Source organism: Eubalaena glacialis, chromosome 4 (genome assembly GCF_028564815.1).
Source record: "Eubalaena glacialis isolate mEubGla1 chromosome 4, mEubGla1.1.hap2.+ XY, whole genome shotgun sequence".
Lineage (NCBI taxonomy): Eukaryota > Metazoa > Chordata > Mammalia > Artiodactyla > Balaenidae > Eubalaena > Eubalaena glacialis.
The window spans coordinates 89,281,890-89,304,206 of record NC_083719.1 but is presented as its reverse complement, the minus strand read 5'-3'; the positions used below and the strand labels follow the sequence as shown (position 1 = coordinate 89,304,206).

Here is a 22,317-nt window from a genome sequence, read left to right as displayed (position 1 = left end):
GAGTTGAAATGATGAAAAGAAGGCAGTCAGGCATATGAAAAACTGGGGAAAAGAGTATTAAAGAGAGAGAAAACAGAAAGGCCCTGAGACGAGAAGCAGTTTGGCCTGCTCAAAGGACAATAAGATCAGAAAGGCTAGAGTGTGGAGGATGAGAAGGAGTGGGAGGCTATGCTGGGGGAGAGCTAGGCAGGGACATGATCATGTAGTTTAAGCTCTGATAAGAAATTTTATTTTGATTACACAAGGATCCCACTGGAGGGTCATAAGCAGGAGATAACACAAGATCACACTGAGATTACTCAGTTACTACGTAGAAAATACAATGTAGGAAGGGCAAGGGAGCAGACAGGTAGTCTGGAAGAAGCAGTCAGGCTACAACTTACTGTTTTATTATGATGATCACAGTGAAGATGCTGACAAGAGGTCAGATTTGGGATGTATTTTAGAGATAGCACCACGAGAACTTATGGATAGAGTGGATGTGAGATCTGTGAAAGAGTGAACACACGGGTGATTCCCACGATTTTTGGCTTTAACAGCTGATTAAAGGTGATACCATTTACTAAGAAGTGGAATACTGTGAGAGTGGCAGATTTGAGGGTTTTGACAAGTTAAATATGAGATTATCAGTCCAATTCCTGAATGAAATAATCAAATTCTAAGTCACTCTTTTTAAATGAAGTTCACTTTAAGTATGTCTTCGTCATGCAAATGACTGTCATACATTATATATTATACCAGAAACAACAAAGAATTTTAGGTGATCCGAATAACCAAAGCATTATTTTTACATATTCAAGAACCATGTGGCAGGTGATGACTTTTGGTAAGCATGCTAAAAATAGAAAGCCTTCACATATAAATTTCAAAACTGTATATGCATTTATTTAATTTTATTTTTAAAACATAAGATGAAAAATAGCTCAATTTCAGAAACTTGGTTTCTCTGACACTGAGCTCCACCTGCTGGTAGTTTCTTATCTTTAGGAATTTGTTATCTTTAGGTATTACACTATAAAAAAGAATTAAAATATGTTTAAGTGGAATATAGCCTCCAACATAAATACACTGAAAAATCACATTTAGGAGAAATCATGGTAACTTTTTCTTTCTTTATAGCTACCTTTTATTGACTTTAGCTATATGCCAGGCACTGTGCTAAAACATTTTTACAAACATTATCTCATTAATTTTCAAAACAATTCTATGAGGTTTCTATGATTTGCTACATTTTACCAATAAGGATATTTATCTCAGAGAGGTTGTGTTGACTTTTCCTATGGTCATATCTTTAATAACACAGAGAGGGTCTGAACTAAGTTCTCTCTGACTATAAGTCTGTTGGCTTAGTAAACAGGCAACACTGCTTGGATAGAATTTAACCTATTGTGACAGAAAATTCTGAGTTTGAATCTGCCACTCTTATTCTGATCAAATTCCTTACTCTCTCCCAGTTTCAGGGTTCTCATCTGAAAGGTAGGAATCACTCCTTCCTTGCAGGGTTGTTTGCCAGTAACAATAGTTTATGTCCAGCATACAGTCAGTTCCTTTCTTTTAGTAATTTTCCTTAAATGACATATTGGAGCAACCTAACGTATGAGGCTTTATATGGCCAGATGTTAATGAATCAAATCCACTGTCTCTCAAAGAATAATCCTTTAGGAAACTTTAAATTTTGAATTGTAATAGATATTTAAAAATTTGTTTAGAAAAATCCTCCAAAATGGAACATTTCATATAATAGTGAGATTTTCAGCACTCTTTAACTACTTATCTTTAAAATCTATAGAGTAATTATACATAAAGCCAACAAAAAAATCTACAAAGTTAAATTAAGAATAATCAACTAGGAAAGAGTGAGACATCACAATTATCACAATTTATCATGAAAATTGCAAGCAAAAGTTGAAGTTTAACACTGACAATTTCCCTTTAATCATCAATAATGTTTTTTAATCCTAACAAGGGGCAAGCTTTGAATAATGTTATGGGAGTTACGTTTTCACAACATAACTAAATTATTTTACATATATAAAATATTTCCAATAATTTAAAATATAGGTCTTCAACAATTTTTAAAAATCAGCTAATTTACTAGTAAATCCTTCTAATATTACAGATCCACCTGCAAACAAGTATAAAATACCTGCAGTTGAAAACTTTTCCCAGGGAAAATAATGATCCACTGCATAACCTAACTGCAGCTGAGAAAAATGGTACTAAGAGAGAATCATTAGAATCACATCCAAGTGCATTAATTATTCTAAATCTAGAGTATATTCTTGGATGAACTCCGTTTACATACAGCTGCATTCTTAGACCTCCATGGGCTGATTTTGGTGTTATGGCCTCCACTTCCACTGAGGGATTCTAGATTCTGAAAGAGATGGCCTTATGAATCTTCTTCCAGCATGAGCTGTAGTGATATTGTCAAGGGCACTGTCACTGCAAAAGTCAATGTCAAAGCCTCCAGTAAGAAATTCTATTAGAGCTAAATACAATGAAAAGCTTTGCTTCCCCTGCAATGTGACATGCCTTCTTTTATTTAACAGTAACTATTACATGACTTTATCATCCCTTTCATTTTGGCCTTTGGGAAGCTTAGACACAAAATAATAGCTCTACTGTAGTAACTATCCAAGCTATGACCTACATAGCTTTTCCTCCAGTCTTGATATCCTGTTACAACCTCCATTTTTCCTGGTGCTGATTTTATTTTTTTATTTGTTTTTTGCTGTATTTTGTCATCATTTAGCTACCTCAAATACTCTGAGGACTAAGGCAGGAAATGAATGAATGAGTGAATGACACAAGTATATAAACTAGCAAATATGAAATCTATACAAAAAGCCTTGCAATGTGAAGATTACAAATTCCCAGAGCTAACAGTCTTTTCGCCGAACAATTTAAAACAAACCTGATTATCTCATATTGGTGACATCATGCTCTCTGCAATCTTCAGAGCCCTAGACATGGTCATTCTACTAGGCTGCCTTTCTTAGAAGTGATACAGCTGAAGCTTAAAGCATTAGCTCTTTTTCACTTCCTGTCAATCAGCTGAAGAACTCTATGGAAAAATAGGAGGACACAGGAAGGTTTCCTGTGTTCTTTGGTTTTTAACATCCTAATCCCAAATCACATTGTACATCCACAGAGCAAGAAGTCAAGCTGTCTCTGACTTTCTGACTTTGGGAGACAGGAAAGAGGCAACATCCTTAAAAATCATCCAAGAAGCCTATAAGAATGGCAGACGAAAATTAAATTAGGCTTTCAAATTCCTATGGAAAACAACAGATCAGCGTTTTTTCATGGTATGGGCAGTCCATGCTTGTTTTACTGCTCACATACCAAATATCTTTAGTATTTGCACAAATTATTCCACCATTTTAAAAGCATGGTCTATCTTTCAAAATAGAAATAATTATGATCTAATTCCCCAGCACAATTTTCAAATTATAATAAGCGACCACTAAATTAAAGTGAGACCTCTAAATTGTATGCTGTCATCAAATGCTAGAAAGTACAAAGACACTTTCTCTTGGTGAGTTAAATAACCAGTGAAAAGTCAGAATCAACATGCTTGCACTACCCAGTTTTGGGGTAACTGACACTCTCTTAGCTCCCCAAGCTCCTGATTTGAGGTACATATTATTATCTTACAATGCTTAATAAGCTACTTTCACAAGAGGCATTCAGAATTTAAAAGAGTTCTTTAAGACAAACTCCTTTGCCTAATAGTTCTCAAACTTCTTTCAACCCCAAGAGACCTGAAGGATGCAACACTTTCGCAGCATGCATTATAGTTAACTATGGCTTGTTAGCAAAAGAGAAAGGTAGGGAGAAATGTAGTCCATGGAGGAAACATAATATGGGAAGGAAGAGGGTGAAGGAAGAGGGTGACAGAGAGACAGAAGTATGGCCTGTGTAGTTTAAAAAGCCCCTCCTCGTCCCAAGTAATTCTGAAAGGACAGCCATGAACAGCCCAACACACAGACACAAACTAACACACACACACACACACACACACACACACACACACAGTGGAACATGCCTTCATTTTGGTCCCGCACTTAATTAGAGCAAATTTTTTTTTCTGAAATTCTTAATTGAAGTACAAGATACATTCAGCAAAGTGTACAAATCAAAAGTGCACAGTTTATGAATTTTCAGACTGAAAAGATCCCCGTAACTAGAACACGGATCAAAATACAAGTCATTTCCGCACTCCAGAAGTCCCCAGTGTGCCCCTTTCAGTCCTTTCCTCATCTCACCAAGGGTAATCCCTATCTTAACTTTCAATATATCATAGATTACTTTTGCCTCTTTTTGAACTCTATATAAGTGGAATCACAGATTATGTAACGTCTGGTAGCTTTCACTCAACATGATGTTTGTAAGTTTCATTCATACTGCTGTATATAGCTGTAATTTGTTCATTCTTATAACTGCAGACAATTTCACTGGGTACATATTCCACAGTTTATCTATTCCACTGTTGATTGACATTTGGCAGTTTCCAGTTCCAGTCTATTATAAATAGTGCTCCTGTGTATATTCTTATACATGTCTTTTGGGGAACATATGTATTCATTTCTGGGTCACAGGGTGTGCCCATATCCTTTAGTAGATATTGCCAAATAATTTGCCTAAAGCGGTTGTGGTGGTTAAGATATTTTTGAGGACACAGTGCATCCTGACCCCACTTAAATGACACAGCATACTGAGTTTCTGATTTTGCCTACCTTTAAGTGATGAATATGCTAGCTAAAGCTATTTCTCTGTATCCTTTCCTTTCTATCAGTGTTATAAGGAATTTATTACTTTCTAGAACATATTCTAGAGTAATTTACCCCTCTACATTAACTGAGTAGGTGTTTGTTTTGTTTGGTGCTTATATGCCAAGGAATATGTAGAAAAGGAGTCAAACATTTGACCGGAATCTAAACACTGATGATTTCATCTCTACAAGCACGTTGAAGAAAAATTTATTGAGCACCTACTCTTTGCCAGGTACTGTCTTAAGCACCAGAAGCTTTATATAGAATTTAAGAGATGAGGTACTTATAATAATAGCATAAATGAAGCCAGGGCATTTTCATTCTCAATGCTATCATCTACTGGTCTCTCAGACACTCTCCTTTATTTACTGAGATATTTGCAAGTGGCTTATAATTATTTTCTTTCCAGTGCATGACTCTTATACCCAAGGCCTCAAAGTTCCTTTGGACGTCTTCATCTCCAACAATGCTCATTTATGCTTAACTTCAGCATTGCATTCTACTGTTCATAACTTGGAGCCTACCAGTCAAAATTGCTTCCCATGTGAAATTTCAGATCACACTTAATAGCTTCATATAAGCCTCTTAACTACCTTACTCCAACTATACTTGTTCTTAAACTAGATGAATAGTCAGTCCCTGGACTACTCCAAGATTTTTATCCCGGTCCTTCACCCCTTATATACTTCTTTCTTTTTTTGCTGTTTCTTCCATAGGGACATGCCTGGTAGTTATGACAAGCATCCATTCTGATTGGTCAGAGTCCAAGGTAGGGGCCAGACAATATAAAGAAAGCCTTTTACGCAGGCCATTCAGAAAAAGTATTGTTTAGCCTAAAAGTTATAAGCAGCCATTCTTGTGGGGGTCAATATAACCAGACTTGTCCTGATTTGAAATTTTAAAAGGTTACTTTGGCTGGAGCATAGCAAACAGGTGGAAAGGAGGCCACTGTGGATGGTAACAGACAAGTTAAAAATCTCATTTTCTAATTGCTTTTCTTAATGATTATTTTCATTACTAGTGAGGTTGAAAATTCTTTCATATCTTTATTAAAGCTTTTATTTCTTTATTATAAATTTCTTATGTTCTTTGTCCATTTTTAATTGACGCATTCCTTCTTTATAAACCAACTTGGATGATTTACTTACATATTTTAAAACATTAATCCTTGTCATATTTGCATCACATATTATTCCCAATTTTTATTCTGCAATTTAATTCTTTGTTTTCTGACACAGGAAAATGTTCACTTATATTTTCTTTAGTCGTTTTGTGGCTTTATTTTTTTATATTTGAGTAATACATCTGAAATTTATTTTTTATGTGGCATGAGCTTAAGACCTAAAATGATTTAAACTGAATAATCTTTTGTTTTCCTTAAAATAGCCTTATACTCATATTAAGAACATATATAGGCTTCTTTGGACAAGTATTCTATTAATCTATCTGTATATTCTTGTTTCCTAACTACGCTGTTTTAATAATGTAAACTTCTAATTGTTCAAATGTTATGTTTCTAACATCAGTATGATAGCATTCATTCAAATTTCAAAATGAAGGCAGATAAAAGGATCTGAGTTTGTTTATATTCTCTTGTAGGCCCTTGTAACATCTAATACATAGTTAAATACACAGTAGAAGTATAAATGATTTCTTTCTGATTGAGTTATTTCTCCTTCCAAGGATTAAATGATTTTTAAGCAATTTTGAGAACTTATCTGGAAGAATTAGCCTCTACTCTAAAAGATCTCTAGATACATTCTGACAGAGAAAATCTTTCCTTAGTCCGAGATCTTATCATTTGTCTGGGATTTGCAAACTAAACCAATGATTTTAAAAATTAACAGTTGAGTCTTAATCTTTTAAATATTAATACTGAGAAATAATTTTCTTCAGAACACTATAATAAAAGAGAAAATTTATTAGGATTTAAAATTCTTTCATTAGGTACCAAATGAAGCAATAAATCATAATATTAACATATTCTCTTTATTAAACCTTTCAATTAAATTAAAGAAATTGATATGTCATAAAAATAACTTTCAAAATTTACGACAAAGACTTTAGAGATAAAAATATATGAATCCTTCACTATATGAAAGGCCAACTGTCTACTTTCAATTCAAGTCAAAAGATAACATACTCACACATAAATTTTAAGACAAATACTACTCAATTTAATAGAGGAATTAGCAAATAAATTGCAGAGGCTGAAATACTTTTCTTAGGTTGAAGAAAATTAGATAATTTTTAAATTTTTAAAAGACTATCCTGAACATGTTATGCAATGGTTTATATGCCAAGTAGTTGCTTTTTATTGATTTATTTTTAATGGGTACGCAAAAACAAAATTATATTATGGGAGAAAAGGAAGAACTGTATTCATTATCAATAGAAATTTTTAGCAATTTTATTATTCACAATTATTATGACAAATTAGACATGTATGTAAAAATCTTTTTCTCTTCAGATGATTAGATCTCTCCCCTGTCTTTTCAAATAATGTATCTGCATTAAACTACAATAAAAAAGTCCAAAGTTTTTTAAAATTTTTAATTAACATAGAATGAATGTCAGTTAATACTATGTCTATCAGTTAACAGTTAATCCAAAAAAAAAAAACACAAAAAGAAAATCTAATTGGTGTGTGAATAATAACGAAATTGTTGTTAAATTAAAATTTGTATTACATTTAACGTTTTTTGTGTGAATTTGCCTAAGTCACTTAACTTCTCTGCTCTCATTTTTTATGTTTATCTTGAGTGGTATTCCAGTATTCCTAATTTCCTTGGACATGTAGATTTGGGGATCATCAGTTGATGTTTAAGTCATGACAGAAGGAAAAAAGCCCACAGATAACATGAATACGAAGAAAAGAAAAGGATTGAAAGCCAAGGGCTGAAGGCTAAAGCCTGAGGAATATTAATGATCAATTTCATCATAGCACTTAACTCTGATGTTTTCTTGTTAATCAATTATTTATTGCAACTTTCTGCCTGCTGAATGTAGATTTTTGAGTACAGAGACTCTCTCTTTTACCCCAGGATGTCTCCATCCATGGCACACAATAGATATTCATAGAAGTTGGTTAATTGTATTTAATAAGAAGGCAGAGGAAGGAAGAGGAGAAATGGGGACAAAGGTGCAAGAGACAGAAGAAAGGAGGAAAAAGAGAAACGGACAGGAGAGGGAAAAGAAAGGGGACAAAAACCAAATGCGTACTAAGCACCTTCCTATGTCTGGGCTCTATAATGTGCCTTTGCCTTTGCATCACTCATTTACTCCTAATAACAATCCTCTGAGGTGCATATTACTAACCACATTTTACAGATGAAGAAACTGAGGTTTAGGGGGGTAAAAATTTACTTAAAGGTAATGAAACTCATGACAATTTGACTCAAGTTTCCACATTTTCTCCACCCTGCCCTGCTGGTAAGAAGAGAGCCTTTAAATAATACTGAGAGAAGGGAATCAATGAGGTATAAAGAAAAACTGGTGTCAACTGACAGAATGAATAAATGATGGTATGGCATAAATTGACAACAAAGAGAGTTATTTTTAAAAGGCAATATAAGTATTAAAAGCTGTTAATTGAATTTTCCATAATTGTAAACTTAAAAGAAAAATGTTATTGTAGGAATGAATAATTATAAAATATAATGCCATTTAGGAATTTTTTTTTCACTCAAACTAGAAGAAAACTGTCATTAAAAAATGTGATTATGAGTTATATTTTTATAAAAATTGCTTTGTGCAAAATTTTAAACACAAACTTTAATAGTGTAGTAGAAGAAAAAAATGAGCTTACAGTAAACTAATAACACTAAAAATTTTCTTTAAAAAATTAGCTGGTCAATCCTATTGATGCCAGCAATATAAAAGTAAAATTAATTACATGATACTTTGTTTAAAAAATACTTTGTAATCTATTATGGCTAAAGAACACAATACAGTCGGCCCTCCACGTCTGCAGGTTCTACATCCACAGATCCAACCAACCATGGATCTGAAATATTTGGAAAAAAAAATTCCAGAAAGCTCCAAAAAGTAAAACTTGAATTTGCCCTATGCAGGCAACTATTTACATAGCATTTACATTGTATTTACAACTATTTACGTACCATTTACATTGTATTAGGTATTACAAGTAATCTACAGATGATTTAAAGTATCATCATGTGTGTAGGTAATATGCAAATACCATACCATTTTACTGCAGGGGCTCCTGGAACCGATCCCCCTTGGATACCCAAGAAAGTCTGTACTTCAAATACAGAGTAGATCCCAAACATGCTTATCTATCATCTAAAAATTAACAGGATACTTTTTTTTTTTTCAGGATACATTTTTAAAAGAAAATACTCATGCTTAATGAAAAATAATATCAAGACTAAGGAATAAAGACTAGTAGAAAATAAGCATTTACATTAAATCATCATTTCTGTGATAATTATCATCTACATAAAAGACAATGGTAGTTTACTAAGTTGCAGGCACTGTTCCACGTGCTTTAAATGTGTAAACTTAACTATTCCTTACAACAAACCCAAGAGTAAGTAAAACTGTAATTCCTGATTTACACATTGGGAAATGAGGGCAGGAAAAGTCCTGAAACTTGCCTAACACTTCCTAAGTGGTAGAGCATGGATACAAATCCAAGCAGTCTGGCTCTGCAGCTGGAGCTCTCTCTAGAGTGACGATTCTATTGCAATAACTCATTAGTCATTATCTCTGTAACTACTGGAGACTCTGTCTCTCTGTTAGAATACCACTGCCACAATTATTTATAAAATGAGAAATATTTGATAGAAGCTAACATCAACATTTAACCCATTTTTTTAAAAAACTGAATGGCATCAATTATAACCTATAAATAGATATTTTGAAATTCTGTACCTATTCGGTCCCTCTGTAAACATCTGCTGAGTGTATATCTACGTACTGCTAGGCACCTAAATTTTTTCTAATGTTTTAATATATGGATATATACAAGTCAAAATGCAGCCAACTTTCAAATTAATTGTTAAATCAATTACTTTTGCTCCATCTACCCCCACCAAACCTATGGTAGGGTCTAAATCTATTTTATCTTTGACCCACCCTTCCCACAAAACCCCGGTACAAAATATTCATGTAGTAAGTAATGATTAAACACTTGTTTAATCCCAAATGACTGAATAAATCTGAGTTATTAATCTTTTAATTTGCATTAATCATAGCAATATTTAATTCTTGCCTAACTTTACTTTGTTCTTTTATTATATCCTTTTAGAGCTAGCTAACCCCTGGCTAGTTAGTTTGTGCTAAGATATTAAGAAATCCATAATTTAAAAGACAAATTAGGAATATATATATGTATACATATATATATACATATACATGAAAATGAAAGGTAGCTTTTTCATTTGGTCTGTAGTATATTACATGTATATATGTGTGTATGTGTTTGTGTATAAAAATGAAAAAGTTATGTTTCATTTACCATATACTTGATTTGGCTTATTTACTCACTGAATATGCATATAAATATGAGCAGAGATAGTTAAAATATAAGTTAAAAACAGCTTAAAATTTTGTTTTCTTTCCCCCTGATACTGAAGATACAGTGGCCTGATGCAAAAAATGTCTCTGGCATCATCAATTAACTAGTCTGTGATGTGAAATGACTTCATTTATATGAACCAAAGAAAAATGAACATTTAAAGGAATCTTTTTTAATTCAATATAATTGACATATAACATTATATTAGTTTCAGATGCATAATATCATGATTTGATATTTGTATATACTGAGAAATGATTTCCACATGTCTAATTAACATTCATCACCACACATAGTTATAAAAATTCTTTTCTTCTGATGAGAACTTCTAAGATCTACTCTCTTAGCAACTTTCAAATATATAATAGAGTATTATTAACTATTGTCAGCATGCTATATATTACATCCCCCTCATTTTATTTTATAACTGGAAGTTTGTACCTTTTGACCACCTTCACCCATTTCACCCACTCCCCATCCCTACTTTCGGCAATGAAACACAGTCTGTTCTCTGTAACTATGAGTTGTTTTTTGTTTGGTTTGGTTTTGTTTTAAGGTTCTACATATAAGTGAGATCATACAGTAATTGTCTTTCTCTGTCTGACTCATTTCACTTAGCAAAATGCCCTCAGGGCCCATTCATGTTGTCACAAATGGCAAGATTTCATGTGTGTGTGTGTGTGTGTGTGTATACACATATATATGAGATAGATATATATATATCTCACACCTTTATCCATTCATCTATTGATGGACACTTAGGTTGTTTCCATATCTTGGCTATTGTAAATAATGCTGCTAGGAACATGGGGGTGCAGATATCTTTTCGAGTTAGTGTTTTCATTTCCTTTGGATAAATAAACAGAAGTGGAATTGCTGGATTGTACGGTAGTTCTATTTTCAATTTTTTGAGGAACCTCCATACTGTTCTCCATAGTGGCTGCACCAATTTACATTCCCACCAACAGTGCCAGAGGGTTCCCTTTTCTCCACATCCTCGCCAACACTTGTTATTTGTTGTCTTTTTGATAATGGCCATTCTGACCAGTGTAAGGTGGTATTTCATTGTGGTTTTGACTGGCATTTCCTTGATGATTAGCAATGTTAAGGAATCTTGACCTGAATCATTTAGAAAAATCAACAAGTTTTTTATAATGTAATCATTATCACCTCCTAACTTCATTTTATAAATTAGAAATTTATGCATCAAATAAACATAAAGCATATACCTCTAAATACACTTTAAGTATCAGATCTACAGGAGAATTTATTAATTTAATGGTCTAGAAAGCCACTGAAAGTTCAGCATGATAAAATTCTTGCCACAGGAAAGCTGGAAGCAAGAATTTATTAATCTATAAAACTGAAATATTAATGTTGATATTAATGTAGTAATTAATATCCATAACTGACATTGTTCTCAGGTTAAGAAACCTTTAAATTACTTTGAGAGTAAAATCTAAACCTATATAAACTGCACAAAACCTTCCAAAATGTATCTTACATATAATCTCTATTTATACACATAGTAAAATTATAGGATTTCACCAGCTGTCTTTATAATAACAAACAATTGTAAACCATGTAAATATGTCACTTCTTTGCTCAGAGTCTTATTTCTCTAAGAGTTAGCATCAAAGTCCTTACAATGGTCTGCGTGACTATGCGATCTAAATGCCCACTACTTCTCTGACCCCATCTCCTACTACTCTGGCTCACTCTGTTCCAGCCACACTGGCTTCCTTGTTGTTCCAACACAAGAACGAGACTCCTGCATCAGTGCCTCTCAACTGCTTTTCCCACTGCTTGGAATATTCTCACCCCAGGCAATCTCATCATTTGCTCCCTTAGTTCTTTCAGATCTCTGTATAAATCACTTTATCAGTAAGCCTTATTTGACCACCATATATATGAAAACCCCTCCCAGCACCCTTTTCCTCCCTGCTTGTTTTATTTTTCTCCAAAGAACTTACCACCACCTGACATATATATGTATGTAGGGGTGTGTGTGTGTGTGTGTGTGTGTGTGTGTGTGTGTGTGTGTGTGTGTATGATTGTTTATTGTCTGTCTCCTCCAATTAGAGTGAAAGGTCCATGAGGACAAAAAAATATGTTTATTTTGTTCACTACTGTATCCCCAGAACTTAAAGTGGCACCTGAGATTCAATAAATATTTGTTTGTTGAACAAATAAATGAAAAAAAAAGAAGTAACTGTATACTCACTGTTACAAAATGATACTTAAAATATATTAAGTAAAAAGCAAGGTACAGAACAGTATTGTGTTTTACCATTGGTGTCAAAAGAGCAGGAAGCATATATGTTTATATTTGCATACAATGTTTCTGGAAGGTTACCTCTGAGGTAGGGAACTAGGGACGAAGGAAAGGACACTTAGACACCTGTGCACGTATATGTACTACATATTCAGAGAAATTAATTAAGGTTTTGCCTTCATAAATAAGAAATATTACAAAAGATAATCCTACAGAAAAATCTACAATTCATACTTAAGAACTCAGTAAGTATCTACAAATTAATTTACATGTGAACTAAGGTACATTATTAGAAAAAAGTAAAATAGAATCTTTTTGTACCAGTATTTCTTAATATATAAAATACTTAACAAAATCTCATTTCAGTGTCACAGAAATCCTGTCAGGCAAGGTGGGTACACATTCATTTCCTCCTTTCACGGAAAAGAAAACTCAGAAAGGTTAAGTAACCTGACGATAGTTACACAGCAGAGACAAAGCTCAATTCAGGTCTCCTGATTCTTAGTCTGGTACTTTTCTCAATGTATTTGATAGTAAGGCTTGGAATTAACATTTACCTTATGTATTTAAAGAAAGAAAATATACCTGATGATGAAAACAGATAAAGCTTCAATGATGCTGTCAATATGATATCTCAATTGATATCATTCCAATTTAGTGACTAACTATAAAATTGAAAATATATTGAACATTATGGTAAAATGAATTACTATCAAATCATAATACAGACAATATTTAGTCAACAAACCAGATATTTTGTTGGTTGAAAATGTAACAAAACAGGATTTTATTGATAGTGCTGTTCAATTAAGCAGAACTCAATAAAATATGGAGAAGATAAATATACGTTGTGTATTAGTCTAGTAAAAGGGCTTAAAAATGTGCAATTTCAGAAACATCAAAGTAAAGACAATTATCTTATAGGATAGCTAAACATATTTAAAAATTAGGAACTCATTCCATGGTGCCATATATATTTGACATATAACAGAGATTCTTTCAACAAAAATTATTATATTTGGCCTAAAGCACATGCTATTAAAAGGAAAATAACTAGATTACTCTGGAGTAAAAAGGAAGTTCAATTCCTCAATTCAACAGACACTGGTTGAAAACTTATCATGTTCTTACAACTGGATAGCTAAAAACAAACGTGATATTTTTGAATAAATTAAGAGAGAGAGAGAGAGTAAAGTCAGACAATGTTTAGTCAGGGACTAGAAAATCTTGGTATTTCCATCATTATCCAGATAGGGCAGCCAACGAAGAGTTTAGCCTTCTAATTTGCCCCAGAAGGCAGATTCTTCTGCCTGCAGAGCTAGAAGTGAAGAATAAAATAAAATAATCCTTGGGTCTATAGTCCATTTAAACAACTCAAATGTCTTCAGCATTAACAGCACATTTAAGTGTCAATAACTCAAATGGATAAGAAAGGATCTGTCTTCTAATTCATCATTTCCCAAAGTACAGTTTCCATTGCGCAGTGGTCCCTTAAGGACACTCTTTGAAAAGGGATTGGAACAGTATTTCCAGAGACACTGCATTCCGTGCTATAGTTCTCCTCTTGGGAATTTGATACAAAAAGTTTAGAAAATTCCTGCAGTCAATACAACTGTTTCTTTTGCCTTAACCGGGTATGTCCGAAATTCTAGAACTCATTTCTCCTTGGAACATTTTTCGAGGACACCAAATTCTCTTGATTTTCTACTACCTCACTGGTCATTCCTTCTTAATCTCTTCCTGATTCCTCCTTGTCTAGACCTAACTTGCAGTGCCCCAGAGTTCAGTCCTTGTTTCTCTTTTCTTCTCTATCCTCTCTCACTTGGTGACATTCTATAGTCAAATAATTTTAAATGTCATTTGATGCCTACAACTCTCAAATTTATATCTCCAGCCCAAATCGTCCTCTGGAACTACCAAATTTCTACACTGATGGGGTTTCTTTCTTTCCTTCCTTCCTTCCTTTCTTTTCTTTTCTTTCTTTCCTTCTTTCCTTCTTTCTTTCCTTTCTTCCTTTCTTTCCTTTCTTCCTTCCTTCCTTCCTTCCTTTCCTCCCTCCCTCCCTCCCTTCCTTTCCTCCCTCCCTCCCTCCCTCTCTCTCTTTCTTTTTTGGAAAAACAAGCTGAAATCTTGCTCTTCCTCATCAAAACTGCTCTATGTGTACTCTTTCCATGCACTTGAAACAAATTCTATTCCTCTAGTGCTCCTGCGCAAAACCTTAAAGTTGTCCTTGACTCCTCTCTCTCATACCCCACATTTAATCCACAGAAAATCTCATGGGCTCAACCTTCAAAACATATCCAGAAGCTAAACACTTCCTGTTAGTTCCTGTGATACCATCCTTGCTCAAACTGTCATCTTCTATCACCTGGGTTGCTGTAACAACCTCAATCTTCCATTCTTATTAACCTTAAGCATATTATCAACACAGTGATCCATTTAATTCAAAAGTCAGAGCATGTCAATCTTCTGTTATAACCTCCCAACCCAATGGCTCCCCATTTCATTCAGAGAAAAGCCATAACCCTTAATTATGTTCCACAGGTCCTGAGATCTGTTCTCCATTACTTCTCTAATCTCATTCCCTATACTCTTACCTTCCCCTCTACTCAGAGCTCCTTACTGTACCTTAGACAGTCCAGACCTGCCCCTGCCTTATAGTCTTTGCAATAAATACACCCTCTGACTAGAATGCTCTTTCCCCAGAAATTAAGTGGTTTACTAGCTCCCCAGTTCAAGATTTTGTTCAAACGTCACTTTCTCGTGTAAAAATTGATAAGTGGATGCCTTTGAATGGTAAGTAGAACTATGAGATATTTTATTTTATTTACTATTTTTATTTTATGTGGTAGGAATGTATTATATTTATTGAATAACATTTATTATTTTCTAGTTATTAAAGCCACATATGTTGTTTTTAGAAATCTTGGAAATTAGGAAAAATGATAAAGAAAAAAACTCCTACCATGCAGAGATTTTGTGATGACTATTAACCTATTATTTCATTTTTTTCATTAAAAAGAACATTGTTTATATAAAAAATGTCACTTTCTCGATGATGCTTATCTTTATTTGCATTTAAAATTGTATCCCAACCTGTGACCCTCTAGACCCCCAATCCCCTATCCTTCTTTGTTTTTACGCCTTGTCATTTAGCACCTTCCAATATAATATATAATTTACTTATTTATTAACTGCCATTCACCACAGAATGTAACCTCTAAGAGAGATTCTTCATTAGTTTTATTCACTGATATATTACAAGCATCTAGAAATATCCTCGACACATAGTAGGTGCTCAATAAATATTGCTTGAATGGATAAATGAAACATACTTATCCACAGATAATAGAGAATTACTGTGCAATACTTAATATTTATCAATATCATTTTCTCCTTGGTATTTTGGCCAAAATTAGACTTAGGTGGAAAAAGACAACACTAGAAGGATGACTTTTCCTGACAAAGATCTTTACATTACCTGTCTCCACAGTTATTTAGATTTCTGTAAATTAATAGATGGGCCTTAATTCTCATCGAATTATAAAGTCAAAATAAACATCAGTACATCTAAGAGGCTGACTACAATTCTAACCCTGACATCTGAATCACCTTGGAATTTTTAAAAGAATATACAATCCATGGGCCATCTCAGCAGTACAGTTCCTTAAGGGCTCTCTTTCACAGAAGCATTCACCACCAAAGAGTCTGAGTTTTGGTTAACACTGCCATTAATTAGGATCATGTAAAATAGTTAATACTTACTCTTAAATAATATTTAGGCCAAGTTTTTACTATTTTCCATGATATTATGCTTCAATTTTTAGTTCTCCCAATTCTTCCAATATTCAACTAAATTTCCCTTGTTGAAACACCATTTATAAGGATGGAATTTATAAAGAGGAAAAAGCAATGGAACTGCTTACATTAATTTCAGGCTTTTTGGGTAATGTTATTCATAAAACAATGCTTAAACAGTCATTTGGGGAAAAAATCATTTATACATTTAATATTTTGACTGTTTTTGAATAAAATGAAAAGTTATATTCTAATTATTACTGAAAGACGGAATTATGCAAAAATTTCACTGATATATGTGGGAGTATTATTTAGTTTTAAGAACTATGAATTGCAAATATTTCTACTTGTTTTATAAAACATACTGAAAAACTCATTAATTGCCATCAATCTGAGGAATGTCCTGTTTGATTTATAAAATGTTACTTTATTACTTTAAACTACATATAGCATTCCTTTGTAAATTCCTTAAAGACTTACTAAAGTCATTGCTTCAGTGAATAGATAAGATGTATAGAAACAAATAGCATTTCAACTATTTAAAATAAACTGGATAAATGCAATATGTGACATCACTTTCTAAAAATTTATAAGGTATTATCATTTAATAAATGGGTATAAGAGAAAGTTTGAAAGTACCAGAAAGCAGTTTAGCCTCTTAAACTGTATTATACATTCTCTCTAAAACATTATTTATTCATTTATTGAAAAAGTTGTTCTTCAATGATTATGAAAGATAAAACTCCAAATGATTACAAGTTCTTAATGAAATAAGAATTAATGAACTGTTATATTTTAAATTCCAAAGTCTAGTTTTTAGTTGTTGTTATCAAATGGGGATATGCTATCATTTAGTGACTTGAAGAACTATCTTTTATTCTATAATAATAATGCCAACATGAGTCATCTGCATACATAATTACTTAAAATAAATTAGATAGCCCGTTTTAACCTATCTGCCACTAAAAAAAGGCTATGAAGTAACCAATTCCACACCCACATGGGGACAAGGAAATACTATAAACCACACTTAGAGAACAAAAGATTTACTAACTAAGGTTTCAAAGCCAAGCAAAAGAATAAACCTTCAGAAGTTCCTCTAAAAAAAATGCATATGTTAGTTATCAAAAATCAAGAAGCAAGAAAATTAATCCAGTAGGGTCCCTGGTCTACATGGTAAGATCTTTATTGTCTGGTAGGACAGTAAAGGAGAGCAAAAAATTATAATTCATAATTCACAATGTAATGTATAGATCACTATGGCTCAATTAATAAAAAATAGTAATAACCACAATAATTTAAACACTTCCTATTCATATCCAGATTTATCTAGAATTGGACATTTCAAATGCAGTCTTTTTTTCCTATGGAGACATTTGAATCCATTTAGCAATCAAATTGTACTACTTAGAATCACATAAACTAAAAATTACTAAAATATCACCTATAGCATAATTAACTATAATATAATAGTTCTATTTATGGACTGCATACAGTTACCCACAGAAAAATCCAAGGATACAGCTCAGGCTTTTTCAACCTTGGCACTATTAATATTTTGGTTTGAGTAAGTTTTTGTTGGGAGTAAGAGGGATGGGCTGTAAAGTGCACTGCATGGTATTTAGTAGCATCACTGGCCTCTACCCACGAGATAGCAATAGCATCCACCAGCTGTGAAAACCAAACATGCCTGGAGACATGGCCAAATGACCCCTGGGGGGCAAAACTGCCCCCTGATAGAAACCACCAACATAAGATAAAGGAAGGAAGAAAGGAAGGGGAAGAGAGAGAGAAAGTAATTAAACTAGGCATTCTTAAACAGTTAATAAATCTGTATAAAATAAAGTTGAATTTCTAGTTGCTAGATTTAAATGTGTTTATTGTAGTTTAAGGCTATTTATAAGAAAAAATCGTCTTTAAAAAAATCAATGTTTTGTATTGTGAAAACAATAAACACATCATCAATCTCAGATAAATTCTACTGTTCTTATATAAGAAAAAATAATAATAAATATCTTTCTCCTTATTTCTTATTTCTATCTTAAGAATAACACCCTACCTTCCTGCTGTCTCCCAGGAATAAAAACAATTGCAGTCTTTGTTTTCAGTTTTGAAGGCAAGAGAAGACCTTTTTCCTTTGACTCTACAGGTGGTTCCTGAAAGTGCTCTCCAGGTGACCTGAGGTGACTGACAAGTCTATTTTGCATTTACAAACAAGTTTAATAGTACCTGCATATTAACAAGAGTAATAATTTGTTATAGCAACCAGAATTACTTTTTGTATTCACTTATTACCTATATACTACTCTTTCAACTTTCTCATTTGATTACTCTTTGGCTTACCATAGATGTAACTGATCGTGCATCTTCTTCATAATTTACTACTGGAGGCGGCTCTTTCCCATCATTTTCTTGCACTTTTTGCTCTAGCAATTCTTTCTGTGCTGTAAACTTTGCCTCAGTGCATCTCAGCTGCTGGACTGACTGTTTTAGCTCTTCAAGTGTCTGTTTTTGGCTTAGCAGAAGTACAATACTAAAAGAGAACAGATTTAATATAAATTATTTCAACTTCTTAAAGAAATAAAGACTTTAAAGGAAACAATATATATGTGTATATTTTGCTCCTATTTTCTTTCATTTTCCTCTTTATAAGAGTCATTCAGGGGCTTCCCTGGTGGCGCAGTGGTTGAGAGTCTGCCTGCCAATGCAGGGGACACGGGTTCGAGCCCTGGTCTGGGAAGATCCCACATGCTGCGAAGCAACTGGGCCCGTGAGCCACAATTACTGAGCCTGCGCGTCTGGAGCCTGTGCTCCACAACAAGAGAGGCCGCGATAGTGAGAGGCCCGCGCACCACGATGAAGAGTGGCCCCCGCTTGCCACAACTAGAAGAAAGCCCTCGCACAGAAACGAAGAGCCAACACAGCCATAAATAAATAAATTAAAAAAAAAAAAAAAGAGTCATTCAGAATCATAAGAATTATGAAACTAAACAGATTTTGAATCATCACAGTAGTTATTAAATGTTAGCATTAACAAAATGGAAGGAAATGTTTAGAAGCAAAAACCAAATTCAAGATGCTTTCAAATGTATTATGATATATAGCATTCATTTCATTTTACAGTTAAACCATCTACCTCACAAAGTACAGACACTTAGGTCCAGAAGTGTAGAGCCTAAAATGAATTGATATGACTGAAGGAGAATCTTAATTTATTTCAAATCTCAAATGGAACATGGCTAAAGTCAGACCTGTGCCTAGAGTAAAATAAACCAAATCAAGGTGACAGCCTGGAACCAAGCTGTGTGCATATTGTGAGGGGTGTGTTTTTAGAGCTGGGGAAAGCTCTTCTGATAAGGACAAAGGGAAGGAGTGTAAGTCCCCAAATCTTCCCCACAACACCATTATAAAGACAGTAGACTTCCCCATTTCTCCTTTAGAGAACTACACAGGCCACATCTTTTAGCCCTTGGAGGCTGTCCCTACAGGAATTTCAAATTAATTCACCCACATTAAAGCCACAAGAAAACAGGCAGTGCCGGTGAGGAATACCTCTGGGAATGCTGTCATATTTAGTGTATTAATACCTTTTTTTAATAACATCTTTATTGGAGTATAATTGCTTTACAATGGTGTGTTAGTTTCTGCTTTATAACAAAGTGAATCAGCTATATGTATACATATATCCCCATATCCCTCCCTCTTGCGTCTCCCTCCCACCCTCCCTATCCCACCCCTCTAGGTGGTCACAAAGCACTGAGCTGATCTCCCTGTGCTATGCAGCTGCTTCCCACTAGCTATCTATTTTACATTTGGTAGTGTATATATGTCCATGCCACTCTCTCACTTCGTCCCAGCTTACCCTTCCCCCCTCCCCATGTCCTCAACTCCATTCTCTACTTCTGTATCATTATTTCCGTCCTGCCCCTAGGTTTTTCAGAACCATTTTTTTTTTTAGATTCCATATATATGTGTTAGCATACGGTATTTGTTTTTCTCTTTCTGACTTACTTCACTCTGTATGACAGACTCTAGGTCCATCCACCTCACTAAAAATAACTCAATTTCATTTCTTTTTATGGCTGAGCAATATTCCATTGCATATATGTGCCACATCTTCTTTATCCATTCATCTGTTGATGGACACTTAGGTTGCTTCCATGTCCTAGCTACTGTAAATAGAGCTGCAATGAATACTGTGGTACATGACTCTTTTTGAATTATGGTTTTCTCTGGGTATATGCCCAGTAGTGGATTGCTGAGTCATATGGTAGTTCTATTTTTAGTTTTTTAAGGAACCTCCATACTGTTCTCCATAGTGGCTGTATCAATTTACATTCCCACCAACAGTGCAAGAGGGTTCCCTTTTCTCCACACCCTCTCCAGCATATATTGTTTGTAGATTTATTGATGATGGCCATTCTGACTGGTGTGAGGTGATACCTCACTGTAGTTTTGATTTGCATTTCTCTGATGATTAGTGATGTTGAGCATACTTTCATGTGTTTGTTGGCTGTCTGTATCTCTTCTTTGGAGAAATGTCTATTTAGGTCTTCTGCCCATTTTTGGATTGGGTTGTTTGTTTTTTTGATATTGAGCTGCATGAGCTGCTTGTAAGTTTTGGAGATTAATCCTTTGTCAGTTGCTTCATTTGCAAATATTTCCTCCCATTCTGAGGGTTGTCTTTTCATCTTGTTCATGGTTTCCTTTGCTGTGCAAAAGCTTTTAAGTTTCATTGGGTCCCATTTTTGTTTTTATCTCCATTTTTCTAGGAGGTGGGTCAAAAAGGATCTTGCTGTGATTTACGTCATAGAGTGTTCTGCCTATGTTTTCCTCTAAGAGTTTGATAGTGTCTGGCCTTACGTTTAGGTGTTTAATCCATTTTGAGTTTATTTTTGTGTATGGTGTTAGGGAGTGTTCTAATTTAATTCTTTTACATGTAGCTGTCCAGTTTTCCCAGCGCCACTTATTGAAGAGGCTGCCTTTTCTCCATTGTATATTCTTGCCGCCATTATCAAAGATAAGGTGACCATATTTGCGTGGGTTTATCTCTGGGCTTTCTATCCTGTTCTATTGCTCTGTAATTCTGTTTTTGTGCCAGTACCACACTGCCTTGATTACTGTAGCTTTGTAGTAGAATCTGAAGTCAGGGAGCCTGCTTCCTCCAGCTCTGCTTTTCTTTCTCAAGATTGCTTTGGCTATTCAGGGTCTTTTGTGTTTCCATACAAATTGGGCAATTTGTTGTTCTAGTTCTGTGAAAAATGCCATTGGTAGTTTGATAGGGATTGCATTGAATCTGTAGACTGCTTTGGGTAGTATAGTCATTTTCACAATATTGATTCTTGCATCCAAGAACATGGTATATCTCTCCATCTGTTTGTATCATCTTTAATTTCCTTCATCAGTGTCTTATAGTTTTCTGCATACAGGTCTTTTGTCTCCTTAGGTAGGTTTATTCCTAGATATTTTATTCTTTTTGTTGCAATGGTGAATGGGAGTGTTTCCTTAATTTCTCTTTCAGATTTTTCATCATTAGTGTATAGGAAGGCAAGAGATTTCTGTGCATTAATTTGGTATCCTGCTACGTTACCAAATCCATTGATTAGCTGTAGTAGTTTTCTGGTAACATCTTTAGGATTCTCTATGTATAGTATCATGTCATCTGCAAACAATGAAAGCTTTACTTCTTCTTTTCCAATTTGGATTCCTGCTATTTCTTTTTCTTCTCTGATTGCTGTGGCTAAAACTTCCAAAACTACGTTGAATAATAGTGGTGAGAGTGGACAACCTTGTCTTGTTCCTGATCTTAGAGGAAATTGTTTCAGTTTTTCACCATTGAGAACGATGTTGGCTGTGGTAAAAACCCTCCAGAAAGTAGGCGTAGACAGAACTTACCTCAACATAATAAAGTGTATTAATATCTT

General features: G+C 34.0%; 1 protein-coding gene across 6 annotated transcripts in view; it reads right to left on the bottom strand.

Annotated features, from left to right (window-relative positions):
• Positions 1–22,317, bottom strand: part of FER (FER tyrosine kinase) — a 434,937-nt gene that overhangs the window by 267,203 nt on the left and 145,417 nt on the right. For all 6 annotated transcript variants that reach the window (XM_061189502.1, XM_061189501.1, XM_061189497.1 and 3 more), the window contains one exon: positions 18,737–18,926. In XM_061189502.1, coding sequence (XP_061045485.1) covers positions 18,737–18,926 — 190 coding nt within the window. The remainder of the gene's footprint in view (positions 1–18,736; positions 18,927–22,317) is intronic.